Here is a 19,108-nt window from a genome sequence, read left to right on the forward strand (position 1 = left end):
CTACATCCGAACGACAATAAGAAATCAACTCTTCTTTAAGATTGAAGGGAAGATTCTTACTGCGTTCTCCCGCATACCACTCCTCAAACTCTTGTTTCTTCTTAGCAGACATGCCATTCGGGTCGTAGTACTCTGGTGCAGGGAGGGGGCCAATGTAATTTTGATGGTCGGGGGTGTGGAATTTGTGAGGGAAGAATCCCTTTTTCAACTCAGGTATACCAAAGGTCGAGGAAAAGGACGCCAAGGACATCGGCAGGAAACACATACTGTCCTTGAAGGAAATTTTTCCCACTTTCATACAGAGATTCTTTGTTCTGTTGGGGATGAGAAATTCAAACCTCGGACCCTCTTTCACCATTTGCTCCTGTAGGAAGACGGAATCATACCCCTTAAGATTATGGAATATACCGATGACTTCCCGGAAATCAGAGTAGTGATGATTCTCTTCCGGTGGACCGTAGGCCAATTCGTCGAGAAAGGCTAGGAAGTCACCGGTACATTCCGGACCATAAAACTCCATGACGTCATCGGACTTGGACGTTTGGGCCACGATGAGTATAGGGGTACGAGTTCCGTCTTCATCCAGCATAGCTTCGTAATCGTCTTAGACTTTAATGGGAGGCTCATACTATTCAGAGGCTTCTGGATTCTTTTTTCTTTGTTGTTTGACTTTGTTTTTCGGTTTTTTCTTGCGCTGGTCTTCTTCGGGGCTGACGGGTTGAATGAAGCATTGATGGTTGCGTAGATCGACACCTTCTTTGCAATTCCTGCATTCACCCCAGTTACATCGGTGAAGATCCTTTTTGTCTGGCTTGAACTCATGGCAACACATGCCACAACAAATGAGCTTTTGGCACAAACCCCTTTCCCGATGGAGTGACATACAGGAATTGTCAAAGAAGTGCCGATTACATTGGGTGCAGTGCAGTGAGGGAAGTGAATCTTTTGGGCCACATTCTAGCATCTTGCACGAGGGGCAACGGCGTCCTTCGCACGGGTGGTGTCTGTATTCATCCGTATTAAAACCACGGTTGCACTCTGACAGAAATAACTCCTTTTGATAAAGGAGGCATACGACGTGCAACCGTGGTAATGACCCACGCCTCCCTCAGGATCGGATTCGAACAGAAGACTGAGAACCGAGGGACCACAGTTCTTCCCTTCGAAGGTAATGGAGTATGGATACCTGAAATTTCAGAAAAAAGGAAGTAAGTCATGGAAGTAAGTATGTCGTGGGAATAAAGTAAGGACATAGATTTACCTCACACTCATCACTTTCAGACGATAGTCAGGAGCGAGATATTCCTGGAATTTTATTAATTCTGCCCTTCCACATGGTCCTTCCGGCACACCAGCCTGAGCGAGTAACTGTCTATAAGATAAATAAGAATATTATTAGAATATTATAAGAAAGAATATATAAATAATAAGATGATAAGGTCATACCTTTTACTATCCTGGTGTCACAAGGACGACACCAGGCCTTGGTGAGACAATTGGCTCTGGCCAGACACAGGTTGTCCTCCTCATTCTTAATGGCTAGAACATACTTTTTCCTTTGGAGAACGGTGGCCATGTTTAATTTCCCGAGAATATTGAGAGCTGTTTTGCCACTGGCGTCTGGTTCGGCGATAATGGTCATATCGACCTGAAAGTCGTCGGTGGCGTCCAAACTCTCATTGGAGTTGAGTTGGTTCGTCAACATCAGAAGGTATGTATCCCAGTGGGAAGTATCCTCGACGATTTCCTCCACGCTGAATTTCGCCAACTGCAATGGATGACTAAACTTTTTTGTCGTGAAATTAAACATGACCCGATCGTTTGGATGAAGGTCTCTACCATTGGGTGCCTTGGACGATTCCAACACGCGACGCGCCATATCGGCCACGCCGCAGGTAATTTCCTTGCCAATGTCATCCTTTAATAGAAGAACCAAGATATTAATAGTTTCCTTTCATAAAATATCGAGATAGCATATAAAACTTACCTTTTTAGTGGCCTCACGCAGCTGTCTTTTCTGGGCTGTCCCACGCTGTTTTTTTACAGTGTCCAGCGCTTTCTTGGAGCGCCCCACGGGTTCAAATTCAAAATGAAACAGGGGTGAAGTCTCCCTCTCCATTTCCTCCCCTGTCTCTATCATCTCTTGATCGGAGACCTCGGGACTTTCAATCAAATTGCCGATCTCATTTAGCTGAGCATCAGTGATACCATCATTGCCAAATTCTTCATTGAAAGTTCGTTTACCCTTTTACAACACAAACAAACATTGTAAATCAATTAAATAATACACACGCTGTTCAATGAAATCATTTAAAAATTAACGGTACAATAACATTCACTAATTATTCACAATCACGTCTGCAAACTGAACGAAATTTAAATATCCTACACGCGTGTCAATTCTCAGAGGGAATTTTAAAAAAGAATACACTCGCAATTACGTTATTGTTAGGCATGATAGCTGTGGTTGAATAAGACTTGTGAATGTCTCTTCTAGCGTTGAGCTTCTTCTTCTTCTCGCAGGAAAAATCGACTACTGTGCTGAAGCTAGAACCTCTGCTAGTTATATAGGAAAATTATAGCATCCCCACGTGAGGAAACTTATCCAATTATATTTGAATATTTTTAACGGTGGAATATTAATTTTACGGCATCGTTTGGGTGATTGACAGCTTGTGAACTTTGTGTTATTACATCTATGTTGTGACACCTGTCACTCATATCACAGTAACGAAAACATTCTCCTTCCCTTTTACAGTTCATTCCCTGCTTGAACCTGCTTCAAGACACATGACAAAAATTCTCTCAGTGCTTTTTTACTCTCACATTAATTCTCTACCTTCTCGCAAGTATCACTTCATTATTATTATTTTTTTTATAAAAAGTCATGTATTTACACTCAGTATTATTTTTTCACAGATGATGAATCCTCCAAGACGATCAAGCCGTCTGCAGAATCAATCTCCACAACGCGATGGTAACCCGGTGAACTGTTTCGTTTGTATGTTACAGATTTGCGTCAACATGGTCAGTGCAACTGCCACCCCTTGTTGTCAGAATTGGGTACACCATCGGTGCCTGCATAACCGTGTCCAGAGAGCTAATGTCTGTGGCCTCTGCCGAACCCCTTACCCCGCTGATTTTATCGCCAATCACCGCCAAGCTGTCCTTCCACTGGATGATGTTGACGACACACCAAATGTGTATGATCATTCCGATGATGATAAACACCGTGAATTTTACGGCATCAAGCCATTACGGAACTTGGGCAGTTGTTACAACCAGGTGCAATAGAAGCACGCATACGCGAAGTGAGTATTATGTTTTCAGCCTATCACTTTTTCCCCCTCTCACATTCTAAATGCACCTTTCCTTTCCTTTCCTTTCTAGATGGACAATGATTTACTTCACAATGTACAACATTTTATTCTTGAGCATGCATTTATCGTGACATATTTACATTCTTTGTTTCGCGACTTACAAAACACTCTACAGCATAGACCACCCACTTCTCGTCAGTATGTAAAAGTAGAAATTTATTACCCTGCAGATATGAATGACTATTTTTTACATTTTCGAGATTATTTTGTCAGCATTATAGATAGGTCTTAATACACTCCTTCATTTTTTCGATTTGGTGACTTTTTAGCTTAATTTATTAGACCCCTTCATTTACATTTGCACCTTTTTTTCAAATCAGAGTCCGTTATCCCATATATGTGCATATGATTACTCGCCTTCAACATCAATTCTCTCTCTATACTTATTGCTAACTTTCTTTCTTTCTTTTTCTCTAGATACGTACCCTCCCTCAATGTCCTTCTTTTCATTTCAAAGCCTATTTCAGTCTCTTCAACATTTTATCCTTAGCATGCGAAGAATTATCAGTCATTCTTAATTCGCACGCACATTCCCGGCGAATAGAACTTCTCACACATACGCATTTTTCACCATTAGAAAGACCGTTCAATGTTTTCCTTTATTTATTTTTCCCTCCTCCTATCCATCAATGTATTTATCTCTGGCCATTTATTATAGCTCCGTATTTTTTCTTTTATAATGTGCAATTTGTTTCTGTTATTTATTTCTGTTTTTATTAAATTACAGATTCCCCCAGGAGATTTTGTTATCTACTGCGAGACGAAACCTATTTTTCAATTCATCCATTTTTTTTTTAATGCGTTTTATGATCTCCTCAATCAACTTTTTCTTTCTTTTAACATTCATTTACGACCGCATTATGTGATAGATTTTTCTTTTAATTAATCTGGACTTTTTATCAATATGGTGTTTTTCCCAGTTGTGTCTTTTATATTCTTTTCGGTCATATATTATTTGAGTATACCTCCATTAGGAGTAGATTTACGATTCACCAAGGTATTTTAGAAACTAGAAATCTCATGCATTTTCATAGTATTTCGTACCTCATCCTAAACATTCATCTTTTTCATCTTTTGAAGATTTTGCAAGAATCTCTCTGCCACACATCAATTCAGCATGATTTTGTAATACATTCCACTCACGTCCTGTTACAGCACCTTCACTATTATCTTTTGTTTTTCCCACTCGAGAATTGTCATTTTTATGTAAAACCGCTCTTTTCGCAATCGTTTGAACACTCCCTATTGTATAATCTTAATCCCCATTTTTCTCTTCAAGGTATATGGAACCTTTTGTTTCATATTTATTTATTGCCGGAAAAAATGGACGAATTTATGTTACCTCCATCAAGCGGATTACGCTATCCTTTGTTACCGTTAAGCACTACCTCCCATTCACCTCATATTGAATTAGTCTTATACCAATCCCTTAGGTAATGTACGATTTACTCTGACAATGCACAAGGTTTTTTAAAAAAATGTTATAATTTCTTTTCCTAGGTACCTTCTATCTTTACTTTCGAGGCATGGGAATACTGGCACTTGTTTTATTTTGTAGATTTTTTCTTACAAGACGTGCCTTCAGATCGTGAACTTTTGATTGTATATAACCATTTTGATTATTTTGTACAGTGTAATTGTATTTTTAATATCATGCCAGTTATTTGTTTTTCCTATCAAAGAGCTAGAGTTGAAATGTTAGATATAGCCGATGAGTTATGTCGAAGTTTTTTTTCCGGTATTCCTCTTTCATTTTATAGTCTTCCACTAGATTAATAAATCACCATTCAGTTCAAAATGTCTTTATTGAGTCTTTGTTGCCTATTTATTTGTACAGCAAATATCGTACCATTGTTGTGAGTATTTCACTTCTGTCCACGCTTCTACTTTGCCCATGAGTATACTGGTTTTTTGCCCTGAATCTTGCCATGTTTCGTAGACTTTTATCACATCCTCGAACGTAAAACAACGATCCTGTATTTTCTTTCCGACTTTTGCAAATTCAAACCAATGCGTAAATAAATACATCTGCATGTGAGCACCTTGGGGAATACCGAACCGTCTTAGTTTTTCAGTGACCGCATGGTCGATGAGTTCACACCACTCCTCAAACTCGAATACTTCCATTTTGCTTCGGCGATGGGGAATAAATGGTTCGTCTTGTTTTAAAATCTCGCGAACGAGTACCAGAAATAACCACACATCTCTATAGTCAGCCACGCGGGAAATAAGGCGATGATGAATCTCTAACGTCGGGGTAGATTCAAAACCTAAGATGGCATGCAACAAGATGCCAGCGCGACCCAATTAGGTACAAGCATGTGTATCGAATTTATAAATTTCGTGTGGGCAAAGATAGGACTGATAATATACTTCTTTGGGATATGAATCGGGAAGGTCTTTACAACACTCCATCCTCCCATAAAATGACTACACACATGTCATGTCAATCACATTTATTGGTTCACATATTCTCTTGTCGAGAATTCGAAACGTGTAAAAGTACAAATAACAAGATGCTAAAGCTTGTCGAGAATTCGAAACGTTTAAAAGTACAAATAACAAGAGGCAAAAGCTTGTCGAGAATTCAAAACGTTTAAAAGTACAAATAACAAGACGCAAAAGCATGAAATCAACCTGTTAAATCAATTGTCACTTTTTATTCTTGTCCTTGGAGGCCTCTAGCCTCTTCATCTTTTCTGTGATTTTCTCCTCTACAATGTGCCGAAGCACTTTTTTCACGGCTATGATGGCCTCCTTCTTCTTCTCTACGTATATTTCGTCTTTATCGACTTCAGGCATGGGTTCCTTGAAATGATCTCTCTCTATTGAATCCAAAATTTTCTTTTTCTCAACGTCGTCCTCCCTCTTGAGAATATCTAGCAATGTATCTAGCAAGTCCACCACTTGTTCTGGTTCCAGCTTTAAAACATAATTTCTTGCTGCCATTTTTCTGTCTTGAGGTACTTGATGTGACTGTTTACTCCGACTTGAAGGAAAAGAGGACAACTCGTGGATTGACTCTCTCTGATATATACACTTCTCACCAATCATAGGCCGACACACATGTAACACTCATCTAGAATGTGATACTCCTTTGTTACTGTGAAACTACTTTCACCAGTCTTTGATGAACCAATGCGATTCCAGTGATTTTTTAAACCACTCTGGGGAATATTTTTCACATGTCAATGTCACCAGTTCACTCATGACCTCTGCATGACTTAACATGGGATTACGGAACCACGCAAAGACTTCTGTTACATCGTCAATGAAAAAAATATTTTTCCTTAAACGTTGTCCCAACTGCTGAAACGTGTCCCAATGTTGAAACATGTAGAGTTGCATGTGGCCACCGATAGGGTTCGGCCAGTCGTTGACTTCTCGCACAATGTCATCAAATACTTTTTCACATGCATCCATGAAATTATATTTGCTGGCAGGGTCTTTCATGTTGAGGTCAGGGAACTTCTTTTCAAATACGGCTTGTAAATACTGCAAAAAATAATATACTTTCATAGGATATCGCGTTGTAGAAATCAACTCGTAGCGTATCTTTGGCAATAAAGGGGTATTGAAATACCCCAATATGCCACATATGACTTCACGAGGTCCGCTAATTTTTTTAGTTGCATCCAAATCAAACAGGTACTTGTTTTGGTAAAGTAATTCACTTTCGTTTAAAATTCTCACGTCGCTCATGATGTGACTGCTTTACTGGCTTCAAACGAAATGACGAATTTGTCTTTCGCATGAGTTTTTTATGGAATATCCATGGGCTTTTGGTCGACCACTATTCGTACTGGTAAATGACATCTTAGACAATAACTACAATAAAACGGAGTATAATGCCAATAGTTTGTACATTGGAACCATCTTTCTGCCAGTTTTTGGGCAAAGGCTTTATTATTCCAAATGTACTGTTGCGGCATCATTCAATTTTAAGTAAAGCCAACTTTTCTGTAATGTCTTCAATCCACTTGGGTAAATATACTTTTCTAAAGGCTCTGATGTCGAATCTGTACTCCGCTTCTTTCTCAATCTCTTCAATTAGCATACAAGTATGACTATGGCCGCATTCCTCGGGCTCGTTAAGGCATGGCTCTGGATGATAAAATCCCCCCTGCGAAGTCAATCGCGCCTGGAGAAAAACATTTCAAAATGGCGGCAAAGATGGCGGACATTGTGGCACATCGAAGTTTCGGAAACTCTGTCGCTCTCTTATATTCTGAGGCTTGTTTTTGTTAGAGGTCTGGAATCTCTTGGGAAGAATATGTAGGTAAGAAATTTTTTATCACTGCTTCCTTTTTAACGTTGTTTAAAGGTGTTCCTTGTTGTGCGTCCTTCGATTGAATTCAGTGTGAGTTCGATCAGACTAGATCATTCTAGGCTTTATGCGTTTGTTGACCGACAGGAAAGCTACGTATTACTTTCATCGCCGAGCAGGTGTTAATTTAGTTCCACGCTTTTTTAATTCAATATGTTTCGGACGAAGCGTGAGAAATTGAAATTGTTTTGTGTTGATAGAGAATCTTTCTTTTGATCAGCGTATCCTGTGTTAAATATAAGGTCCAACTTACAAACGTGAAGAGAAAGGGACATTTGTAAGAAGAAAAGCATTTTGTTAGCTTAAGTTAAAATCATGTTTCGTAGAGGAATTTATGATTTAGTTCTGACAAGTAAACATAACATCAACAAACCTCAGTAAGTATGGAATTTTTCCGCCCTTGTTCTTTGCCTCAAAAAGTTTGATCACATCTCACAAGCTATCAAATTGCTAAATTGGATGAAAGTTAACCATGAGAACTAACAATACAGTCATTAGTTTCAAAATCACTTGAGTAGATTTAATTTACTCGACATTATTCATCATGCACTTGGCAAATGTTACATTTTGAGCTCATTTTGTTCAATGAATCCTTTGGAAGCATAAATAAATTGATGACTTAAAAATTGCTGTACAAAATTAAACATTGCAACTTGATTAATCATGTTGTTGCTGTTCTTTTTTAGATTTCTACCACGCTACATTGCCTTCAGTTATGTTCCAGATCTACATACATGTAGGATACTCATATTTATCAGTTGGATTGTTATACTAAAGTTCCTCAAAATGGTATGTATTAAATTTTTTTTTTTGGTGCTTTTTCATGCTTACAGTACATGTGGAACCCACTGAAGAAAGCTTTTCTTTGGACTTAATGTTGAGGACTGTAAATATTAATTATTTTCAGGGCTTGGAAAAATATTATGCAAATCACAAAATATCAGCATGTATTATACGTTAAAACATTGAATATTTGAAGTGTTTATTTAGGAAGGTGAATGGTGATCTTCCATATTTTCAGTAGCTCAGTGGCAACTTTATTTTTCCTCCATGTTTTTGCTATAACTGGATCTTTTTTCATGTGTTTTTCTGTGGGATTTTTTTTAAAGACTTTCTTGAAGTTGGCTGACCACTCAGTAATTGCTTCATTTATGTCCTTGTATTTCTTTAGAACTTGTACTTGAATGTGTGCCAGGTGATTTAAGAAGTGTTCTTTGTGGTATCTTGAGCTTGAATTTTTTGTTGCATTTTTTTTAAGTTTTTCATATAATATAACATCTTTGGTTGTGCCAAGAATCTCTGAAAGAGCTTTTGCTGTTTTGCTGGATGGTAAAAAATCTTCAGATAATTTTGGTTTCTTAGCCAGTGGTTCACCGGTCTCATTTTGCACTGTTTCACTCAGCTGCTGTGGTTCCAGAATCTGATTATTTTCTAGGTTTTCAGTACTCTCTTCTTCATCAATTAATAGAGTTGTATCTTCAGCTTCTTCTTCACATCCACCATCACTCTCAAATGACTGATCTTGAACTGGCAGATTCTGTTGCATGCATTCTTCTCCATTATGGTTTTCTTCATTGGGAATTCTGGTAGCTGGGATTTTGATTCTGCTTTGAATGCATTCTTCCCAGCAGTGTTGAAGGAAAATTTTCTCCATTCTGATATTGGAGGAGCGAAAGTGGTGAAGGGAAGGTCCTTGCTCCCTGAATTCAATTTCCTCAGGACCATCAAAGAACTCAATACAGTCTTCATCCTCAATTTCTCTCCACCAAACTCCTTCTCCCGGTACGAGGAAGTCAGCAATAGACTGAAGGTGAGCCTCCCAGTGCCTAGCATGTGTGTTGATGACATCTTTGGGTAAAACTGTGTTTCCCAGCTTTGGTAGGGCTTTGCTGATGTTGCTGATTTCCTTTTCTTGCCTGATGATGCAGGTCACAGCTGTGTTTCCTCCTGAAGTCTTCTCTGCTTGCATATGCAGAACTGCATTGCTCACTAAGCTTTCAACTCGGTTGTTCCAGGTCTTCCTGGTGATGTCAGTCAGCTCCTCAAACAACCTCTCAAACATTTCTGCATTAGTTGAACGGTGCGAAGCAAGACGAAGAAGAAAGGCGGAATGAGATACACATGCATGGAAGTATATGCCAAAGAGCTTTCTGCTTGTTAAGGCTCTAGTTGGCGTCATCACTTTTCGGCACAAAATTGCATGCCTCCAACACAGGTTATGCAACCGTAATATCAACTTTGGTGACCTCTTTCTGTCCTGGGCGTAAAAAATTTCCACCATTTCGCACAGGGTGGCCAGCAAAGCTCTTACATCATGGGTTGTTGTCTGGTAAAGGGCTATAGTTAAGTAGATTAGTGTCTTGCGATAATCTACTCCTCGTTTTTTCTCTTTGTTAAGTTGGACAGCCAGTATTTCTTTAAGTTTTATCAGTGTATCGATGTCAGAAATGTGATGTGGGATTTCTTCCAGAATGTTTTTAATGTGATTCATGGAGCAGTGAAGAGCTTCAAAACACAGTACCTCATAGGACTGGAGGTTGAGACTTTCCACAGAAACACTCTCATCCCCAAACAACAGTGCTGGAATTCTTGTTGCCCCTCCAAGTTCTTCATTTAAAATTTTTGCAAGTTGTGGTTTCGTTTTGTCTGAATCTCCAAGTCCTCTTGCTTCAATTTCAGCTCGTAGCTCGTTGACCTTGAGATCTTTAAATGGGTTCAGGAGTTGTTTTGCCTCTTTTCCTTTCCTTCCCGCTAACACCAGCTGTTGCCGTTCGGTCAATGTTCTGTACTTTCTTTGGGCCATGTAATCTAGATCATGGCACATGCTTAAATGCCCATCACAACCTGGGCAACCATAATGCCCTCCATGCTGATTTCCACATTCAAAGTTTGCTGCAGGGTTGTCTCCATTCATGAATCTCATCTCATCTTCTACTTCAACATCCTCCTCTGTTTTCACTTTTTGGGTTAAATTTACTAAATCATCATGTCTGGCTGGAACAAATTTTATCTGATCTTCAATACTGGAACTGCTCTGCCCCAGCATATACAGATAGGGCCTCTCCACTGTTGCCTGGACATCCACATCTTTTCCATATTGAACTCTAGCTTCTGCATCAGAGAAATGAATTGCTGGGTCATACATCTCTCTCACACAAAAGAGCATGTGACCATAATTTGAAAGGGTTGAATGGTCATGCCAAATCAGCCAATGCCTCTTCCGCTGAAAGCTTTTCAGCCTTTGTTTGATTTCATCATGTGTTCCCCTTATATCCTCACTGATCTTTTCTAGCTCTGCACGAATCTCACTTTCACTGAGCTCTTCATAAAATGCATCATTTTTTATTCGAAGGAGGTCTTTGTTTTTAATCAATGCTTCTTTTCTAATGTCTTGGAAGGGAATTTTCCTCGCTTGCAAGTGGCATTTCTTCTGCTCTATCTCTCCCTGTGCATTTATAGCCAATTTGGTAATCTCTCTTTCTATCACTGGCTCTCCTATGTTGAATTTGCCACTCTCTATTCCCTCATGGGTGCTTTGCTTGAGTTGTTTATTTGATTGCATCACAGGCACAGAAATTTCTCCCCCCTTTTGCTTCCTCATAGCTCTGCGTACCCTGAATCCTGGAAAATTAATCAAACCTTACATGAGGCTAGAGAAATGAAAAAAACCCATGAAAGTATTATAGGGTCACATATTCATCATTAACTTGACTTAGACTGTTGTATGCATTCTTATTACTTTAGGCCTTCTTGTTCTACTTCTAAATTCTAAATTTTAACTCTTAAATCTCACTGTTCTTTAATTAATAAATCAAATTTTGTTCAATCCTAATACACAATTTCTTTCACTTATAAATGATATTGCAGAGATGTAACTCTCCACTGTCGGCTTAGTTACAAATTTACCACTTTTTTTACCTGTAAGGCCATCCTCTGAAGTGAGATGCACTTCTGATGGGGGCTTAAATCGGGTAATGTCTACTTTGTTTGAGTTTAAAAAGGCTTTGACTAATTGCCCTCCATTGCCAGGTGTCGAATCACTTCCCTTGGTTTTGATGTTGTACATTCTGGCTTTTTCTGACCAGTTTGGAGGACCATCAGGCCATGACTCTACATCTGCAAGTAGCTGGTCCAACTTTCCTTCTATGTTAGCAAGTGAAGCTGTGTGGGATCGTTCCCTGACCTTTGGTGGGGTCGTTTTTGCTCTCTCCTCGGCCTCTTCAAAGGTTTCAAAGGACAGGGCCATTCTTTGGATTTGTCTTGAACTGTAAGACTGACGAAGGCTAAGGTGAACTGCACTGTCATTTTGTGACACTTTGGTCTCTAGTTCTTTTTTTGTTTGCCTTTGCTCATTTCTCTTCCTTGTTTTCTTTTCAGCAGGTGAAGGCTTCTTTTGAAGATCCGCTTCAGGGACAAGCACTAGAATGTCACTTAGTGATTTTTGAAAGTTTTCCTGGCATTTTTCATTGTAAGTGGCATATATTGCTTCCCCAATGCTTTTTAATTTCCTTTTTGTGACCTTAGGTTCTCTCTGACATTGTCTCTTGACATTTGTGTTAAGTTCAGTCAGAGGTCCTTTCCTAGCACCTCTGCAAAACTTACTTATAGGGAAGGTAGATTGTAATTGAGAGTTGAATAAAAGGCAGGCCTGGCAGCTGGTCAATGAGTGATCTTTTTTCCCTTCTTTACTAATTACTTTGCCCTCATTCCAGTTCATTGAGGAAAATGCTGTTAGGTATGCTTCTTTTTCGGTTTTACTTCTCCAGTTGTAAAATTTTTCATCAATGGTTCTGTAATGCCGCATGAAGTCTTCCCGTTTTATGTGTAGCCCAGGGTATTCTTGAAAATGTTCATTGAAGATTTTAAATCTATCTTGCAGCAATCTAGCAGCAAACTTTGTATTTCCTTCACCGGGAATCCTTTCAGTTTTGCTTAAACTTTTAGTTTCTCTAAGAAACACTCTTGCCCAAGCACAGTCAATCTTTAAAGACATCTTTGTTGCCTTGGCAGAGGATATGGGATTTGATAATGTGTTCTAATTAAACACAAGTTGGAACTCTCCACGCTGCTACTTGAACTAGCTAACTGCTCGAAATTTAAGACAAATTGCGCGCCAAAAACTAAGGAGCTCATGTAACATGTCATACGAGCCGCGTTTGTGGACCACTTTATTCATTCATGAACTAATATAAAGTCTACGAAGGTTTGAATGGACCATTGCCATTCTTCGTGGATTTTTTTATTGAAGAATTACGGAAATATTAAGAAAACACTACCTTGAAATGTATTCTGTAGCCTAGAAGTACACTGTAAATGGCTGTTAGGCACCCTAAAGTTAAAAACGACCCGATTTAATCTTAATTCGAGAGCTCGAAGAATCCTCTCCTTCGACCGCCATCTTGAAGTCTGCTTTTTAGTCCACAGTTCATTTCACCATATCCCCCAGAAAAAGGGCATAAATACAATTAAATTCTTCCCCAGGGGAGAGGGATTCGAAGTTTCTGTTTCAGTCTCCCAACGGCCGTGAAACAAAATGGCGTCCGAATCGGAACATTGTCGAGTGACGACCTATTTTGCGCCATGGGGGAAAGAAAATCGATTCAAGTGTGAAAAATTTTAACATACGTTAGTTCTGCTGAACTTCTTCTTCTTGTTTTAGCCTTGCAATGTTGACCCCAAAGCTCGTAACCATTAAGAATTTAACGTAAAGACCCTCCAAACTGCTGCCGTGACGATTTCCTGACTTTTACCTATTCATCCACGGACATATGGCTGATGCCGACGCCTTTGCAGGGCTAACTCTTATGAATTAACTATTCCTAAATACGGTTTGGGCGAACTTGATTCAAGTCTTGAAGATTTGGTTTGCCCCATTTCAATTCAAAGTAAGGTAATTAATTTGGGTGTCGTCAAGGGTGACTATAATTTAATTATGGTTGCTATGGCAATGATATTGCATGGAGTGATACATAATTTCCATAGTAATAACCTCGCCAAATTTTGTTAAATTTGATCTTCTACAACGGCCTGGAATGAAAAAATAATTTTTTTGCCTCGTTTTCACGTTGTAACCATGCCTTAACGTGCCTGAGTCACAAGCTAACTCTTTCTCAGAAGCATAGTTAATAGAGGGGACTGGTTATGAAGGCCGGCATACATCAAAGAGCCAGGTTATTGTTCGAGTTTATTGAAGCCAACCAAGCGTGACCGTGCACACACATTCAAGATGGCGGGGAGCTAGAAGACTTGTGTACATGGTTTGATCTGTTTCTAAGGGCCTGATTACATGAGCCGAGCTGGCCCGGTTAGCCGGGCTGATTTCTTTTGTTTTCACGCTTTGGCGAACACCAAAACAAAAGAAATCAGCCCGGCTAACAGGGCCAGCCCGGCTCATGTAATCAGGCCCTAAAGCGTCATGATGTAGTTCTGTCCACCGGGACAGTTTATTTAAGTATCTAAACTCGAAATTACAATGCCTGGCGACAACTGTGCCGTGTTTGGTTGCGGTACATGTCGTAGAACGAAAGGAATCGGCATATTTAAGTTGCCCTCGCTGCGAAATGCCGAGTATGAAAAATGGCGCAAAGAGTGGCTGAATCAGCTGACCAAAACAAGAATTATCGACAAAGATTTCCAAAGTCAAATCGATAAAGGAAATGTATTCACATGTGAGAAGCATTTCGATCCAAAGGATATCGAAACGTGTAAGTATTCGAGTAATTTTTGTATTTTCAATTCTGTTTGGCCAGCTCACAAACCTACACGCTTACTGCAGTACCAACAGCAGTTGTCGTGCTTATTCTTATTAATATTGCTTTTCTTTTATTTCTATTTCAGTTCCATCGGATAAAATGGTGAAGAAAAAGCTAAAGTTTGGAGCTTTACCGACTTTAAATTTTCCAAAGAGAAGTCATGACTCAGTAAACCCTCCTTCACGACCATTGAGGTCTGTTGTGCAAGATCAACCTGCAGTTGAAGTCAACAAGAAATGCTATAGCAGCTTTATTGAAGTATGTAAAAGAGTCAAAACGCTGAAAACAATGCAGGAGTGGACGGTGAATAAACTTAGCGATAGACTGCTTTTTCAAAAGAAAACAGCAGGAGTAATGCTTCGAGAAATTGAGCTAATGGTCGATGACAGCCTTGGGTTTTCAATTTCTGTATATGGATGGCTACTCCCAGAAGACCATGATATATATACTACAAACTTGAGATCAGTTTGCAATATAACTCTCTCTGATCTTATCAAGTCTATAAATAGCCTGCAAATCTGTCCTGGTGTTGAGCCTTATGAGTTATCTAGCAAAATAGTTCATCACTCGATTCCCAAGCCTGTCGATCCATTGTTCGCTGACAGTGATAGCTCATTTCCACATCAAGAATATTGGAGAACAAAGAACTGCTCTGTCTTGTGTGAAAGTGACAATTCACAATGTCCCAGCTGTCACCAATATTCACACAAGTCAGAGATAAATCACAAGGCTAAAGAGAAGAAGCTGAATGAGCCTGCCCACTTATTTTCTCCAATATCTCAGAGAGCCCCACAACGGATTAAACTCACTCTGCAGAGGCAGCGGCTTAGGTGTGCGGAGCTCGAACAAAAGATTGTAGAAATGGAGGCTGAAATAAAGAAATCAAGCGTAGAGGTAGATCATCAGCTGGGTGAGGACTTGACTAACGTTCTAAGTAAATCAGGCAAAAAACTAACACCGTTCATGGAGCTGTTCTGGCAGCAACAAAAAAAGTTGATGGGTTGCAGCTCTGCCGGTGTAAGATTCCATCCGATGATAATACGATATTGTTTGTCGCTTGCTACAAAATCTCCAGCATGTTACGAAGAACTGCGGAGAAGTGGCATCCTGGTGCTTCCAAGTCAAAGAACCCTCAAAGACTACAGGAACTGTATTCGTCCAAAGGCAGGATTTCAAGAGGAAGTTATTGAGGAGTTAAAAAAGATGACCAATAGTTACTTTGATGTACAAAGGTACATAGTACTTTTGTTTGACGAGATGAAAGTCAGTTCAAACCTAGTGTTTGACAAAACAACTGGTGAACTTATTGGTTACTTAGATCTGGGAGATCCAGACCTCAACTTTGCAACGCTCAACAAAGTTGATGAAATTGCCTGTCATGCTTTGGTGTTCTTCATCAGAGGTGTTTGCACTGAACTCAAGTTCAGCCTTGCTTATTTTGCTACTAATGGGATAACATCATACCAGCTCATGCCTCTCTTCTGGGAAGCAGTATTTGTTCTGGAGAAGGTATGCAACCTTTGGGTAATTGCCAGTACATCCGATGGAGCTTCTCCAAACAGGAGATTCTATCGGATGCACAAATCATTAGATGGTAATGCTGCCGATGAAGTGTGCTATCGCACATTGAACTTCTATGCACCACATCGTTACGTATACTTCTCTGATGCGCCTCACCTCATCAAAACCACAAGAAATTGCCTTTACAGTTCAGGACATGGAAAATGCACTCGGTAAGTATCTTTAATTACACATTGTACACAATTCATAATAAACAATCAATATATGCCATTTTAACCCTAAATATAATCATGACTGAGTACCACAAAAAACCAAAGTACTGTAATTACGAAAAGTGTGATAAGTCCTACCCTTGGGATTTTCCCTAGAATTTTGTGTAAGGGAGTAAAATTTATTTGTTTTGAGGATTTTAAAGATTAAATAATATTTAAAAATTTCTGATTTTTAATTGATATTAAGTACATGTGGAATGATGGCAATTATGTATTGTGGCAACATATAGTGCAGCTGTTCCATCAAGATGCACAAAATGGTCTCAAGTTAGTAATAATAGTACAGTATTTATATAGCGCTATTTCTATCACTATCCAATAGCGCTGTACAATAATTTTATAAATCGGACCGATAAGATTAAAAAAACCATAAAAATCTCTAAAACATGAGTAAAAGAAACTAGCTAATAAGGTAGTCTGTAATAATGAGAGTAAAAACTTGAAACTTATATTGAAATTAACTAATTTCCTAGCCAATTAACTAGCTCACCAACTAATCAACTAATTTACTAGCTAACTATCTAGCGGCCTAACTTACTACTTATATAATTAAATAGCTCAGTAAGGAGTAGTCTAATTATAAAATTTGTTAAAAAGGTATGTCTTTATACAGGTCTTAAAATGTGATAGCGAGCCGCTCACTCTTATGTTGTTTGGAAGAGAGTTCCATAGAGTCGGTGCTACAAAAGAGAAACACCTATGACCATAACTTACTAGCTTAACAGATGGTACTTTAAGTAAATTTTTAGAGGAGGACCTCAGATTTCTGGTCGTTACATAAGGCTTCAACAGTTCAGTGATGTAACTAGGGGCCTGGCCGTTGAGCGCTTTGTAGGTCAGAAGTAGTATCTTGTAATCTATGCGCTGGCTAACTGGGAGCCAGTGCAGCTGCTTTAAGATAGGTTTGATATGGTCGTACTTTCTTGTATGAGTGACGACACGAGCTGCGGCATTCTGGACATTTTGTAAGCGATCTATCAGGAATTTGGGCAGTCCGTATAGTAGCGAGTTGGTGTTATCTAGCTTAGATGTAATGAATGCATGAACTAGCTTTTCAGTATCTGCTAGAGATAGGCAGTCCCTTATCTTGCTAATGTTTCTAAGGTGGAAGAAGCAGGCTTTGCAGGTACTGGTGACATGCTTATCTAATGACATGTGCTCATCGAAGGTAACTCCAATGTTTCTTGCAGAGGGAGATGGCTCGATCCGCTCACCAGACACCTCAACATACTCTACTAATGGGGGTGGACGGTGTCGTGCCCTCAAGATCAATAGCTCCGTCTTTTCTCTGTTTAGTTTCAGTTTGTTGCACACCATCCATGAGTCTATCTCAGAAACACATGCCTCTATTTTTGCTATAGAACTGGGTTGTTCGGCTGGGTTGGGCTTGAAAGGGAGATAGAGCTGGGTGTCGTCGGCGTAGAGATGGTAGTTTAGTCCGTGCCGTCTGATGATGTCCCCAATGGGTGAAGTGTATAATAAGTATAAAATCGGACCCAGTACTGATCCCTGGGGAACACCGTACCGAAGTTCTTTCGTCTTTGACTTGTTTCCATCAATTATTACAAACTGTTTTCGGTCTTGGAGATAGGATCGAAACCATTTTAGCACATTTCCTTTTACTTCATAGCGTTTTTCCATTCGTTCTAGTAGTAGATCGTGGTCGACTGTATCAAATGCCGCAGACATGTCCAACAATAGCATGGCAACACATTTTTGATTGTCTATTTCTAAGAGAACGTCATTTTGCACCCTCAAGAGGGCAGGCTCCGTGCTGTGAAAACGCTTATACGCAGACTGAAAAGATTCCTCTAGATCATTATCACGTAGGTGATCGCTCAATTGACAAAAAACTGCCTTTTCAATTATCTTTGTTGTGACCTTCAGATTTGAGATAGGTCTAAAATTTGAATAATCCTCAGAGTCCAGGTTGTCCTTCTTCAACTTCGGTTTGATCGCTGCTTCTTTTAGTGCAGTAGGCATTGATGCTGATTGGAGCGACATGTTAACGATGTTAGTTAAGACAGGTAGAAGGGCTGATTTACATTCCTTTAGAATAGATGCTGGTATAGGATCAAGATCGCAGGATTTTTTACCGATATTGTCTACAAAACGCTCAATCTCTCTCTCCGACATCACTCTGAACTCTTTGAATTCGGCATGACAAGGCTTCTTGTTTGCTTCCCAGGACTGGGTACTGGTATTTGCTTCATTGGATAGCTTTGTTCTTATTGTTGCTATCTTCTTGTCAAAAAAGTCGGCAAATTTGTTCGTAAGCTCAATAGTTGAGGATGCGGTCGGATAGCGTCTCTCTACTTTGCGGTTTAATAGCTTGTCAACTGCGTCGAAAAGCACTTTTGGAACTGATGCATTCTCTGAGATAATAGATGAGTAGTATGAAGCCTTTGCGTCTTTAAGCATTTTATTCACAGCCCGACACTGGTCGACATATATCTGTCTGAGATAGAATAAATATATGAAAATCATATATTTATAATATATTTATAAAATCATATATTAATCATATACATCATACATATATCTGTCTGTCAGTGCACAGTCTTGATGATCGCCAGTGGCGCTCCATCTTCCGGCGTTTTCTCTTAGCATTACTAATACCCTCGTGGTACCATGGTGCTGATAGGCGGAGGGTTATCAGGCGTCGTTTTAAAGGGGCATGCATTTCAAGTATCTCCGTCAGTGTGTTTTCGTATTTTTCAATGAGACCTGTAAGATCAGGGGTGCTAGTTGATAGAAGGTCGGACTGCTTTTGGTCATCATTAAAACTGCCCATATTTACCGAGCGCAGTTTTCAATAACTAATTTCCTTTTGTTCTAGAGGTGGTTTCTTTAGAC

General features: G+C 39.4%; 2 protein-coding genes, 1 long non-coding RNA gene and 1 pseudogene across 14 annotated transcripts in view; 2 read left to right on the forward strand and 2 right to left on the reverse strand.

Annotated features, from left to right (window-relative positions):
- The window catches only part of LOC148716280 (uncharacterized), a 279,731-nt gene that overhangs the window by 96,020 nt on the left and 164,603 nt on the right, over positions 1–19,108 (reverse strand). The window lies entirely within an intron of this gene.
- LOC148716291 (uncharacterized) lies at positions 7,463–13,798 on the forward strand. Of its 12 annotated transcripts, none has more exons than XM_088744307.1 (4): positions 7,463–7,655; positions 8,394–8,496; positions 11,793–11,995; positions 12,085–12,361. In XM_088744307.1, exons 1-3 carry the CDS (start codon positions 7,489–7,491, stop codon positions 11,976–11,978), a joined length of 456 nt encoding a protein of 151 aa, XP_088600433.1. In that variant the 5' UTR covers positions 7,463–7,488; the 3' UTR covers positions 11,979–11,995; positions 12,085–12,361. The 12 variants fall into 12 exon arrangements, 3 of the variants coding, with proteins under 3 accessions (XP_088600433.1, XP_088600434.1, XP_088600435.1); XM_088744308.1 differs by having other exon boundaries at positions 12,088–12,361; XR_015995062.1 differs by having other exon boundaries at positions 7,496–7,655; positions 11,737–11,995; positions 12,088–12,361.
- Positions 8,766–11,281, reverse strand: LOC148716292 (uncharacterized; annotated as a pseudogene).
- Positions 14,118–16,196, forward strand: LOC148716293 (uncharacterized). The gene is made up of 2 exons (XM_088745618.1): positions 14,118–14,411; positions 14,545–16,196. The coding sequence occupies exons 1-2, from the start codon at positions 14,180–14,182 to the stop codon at positions 16,194–16,196; spliced, it is 1,884 nt and encodes a 627-aa protein (XP_088601744.1). The 5' UTR covers positions 14,118–14,179.

Source organism: Stylophora pistillata, chromosome 14 (genome assembly GCF_964205215.1).
Source record: "Stylophora pistillata chromosome 14, jaStyPist1.2, whole genome shotgun sequence".
NCBI lineage: Eukaryota > Metazoa > Cnidaria > Anthozoa > Scleractinia > Pocilloporidae > Stylophora > Stylophora pistillata.

Bases quoted from the DNA above. Each gene is read 5' to 3' on its own strand.
- LOC148716293 (XM_088745618.1), top strand. From the start codon at position 14,180: ATGCCTGGCGACAACTGTGCCGTGTTTGGTTGCGGTACATGTCGTAGA. The intron at 14,412-14,544 runs GTAAGTATTCGA...TTTCTATTTCAG, and splicing joins TCCAAAGGATATCGAAACGT to TTCCATCGGATAAAATGGTG.
- LOC148716291 (XM_088744307.1), top strand. From the start codon at position 7,489: ATGATAAAATCCCCCCTGCGAAGTCAATCGCGCCTGGAGAAAAACATT. The intron at 7,656-8,393 runs GTAGGTAAGAAA...GTTCTTTTTTAG, and splicing joins GAATCTCTTGGGAAGAATAT to ATTTCTACCACGCTACATTG. The intron at 8,497-11,792 runs GTATGTATTAAA...TTTTCTGACCAG, and splicing joins TACTAAAGTTCCTCAAAATG to TTTGGAGGACCATCAGGCCA.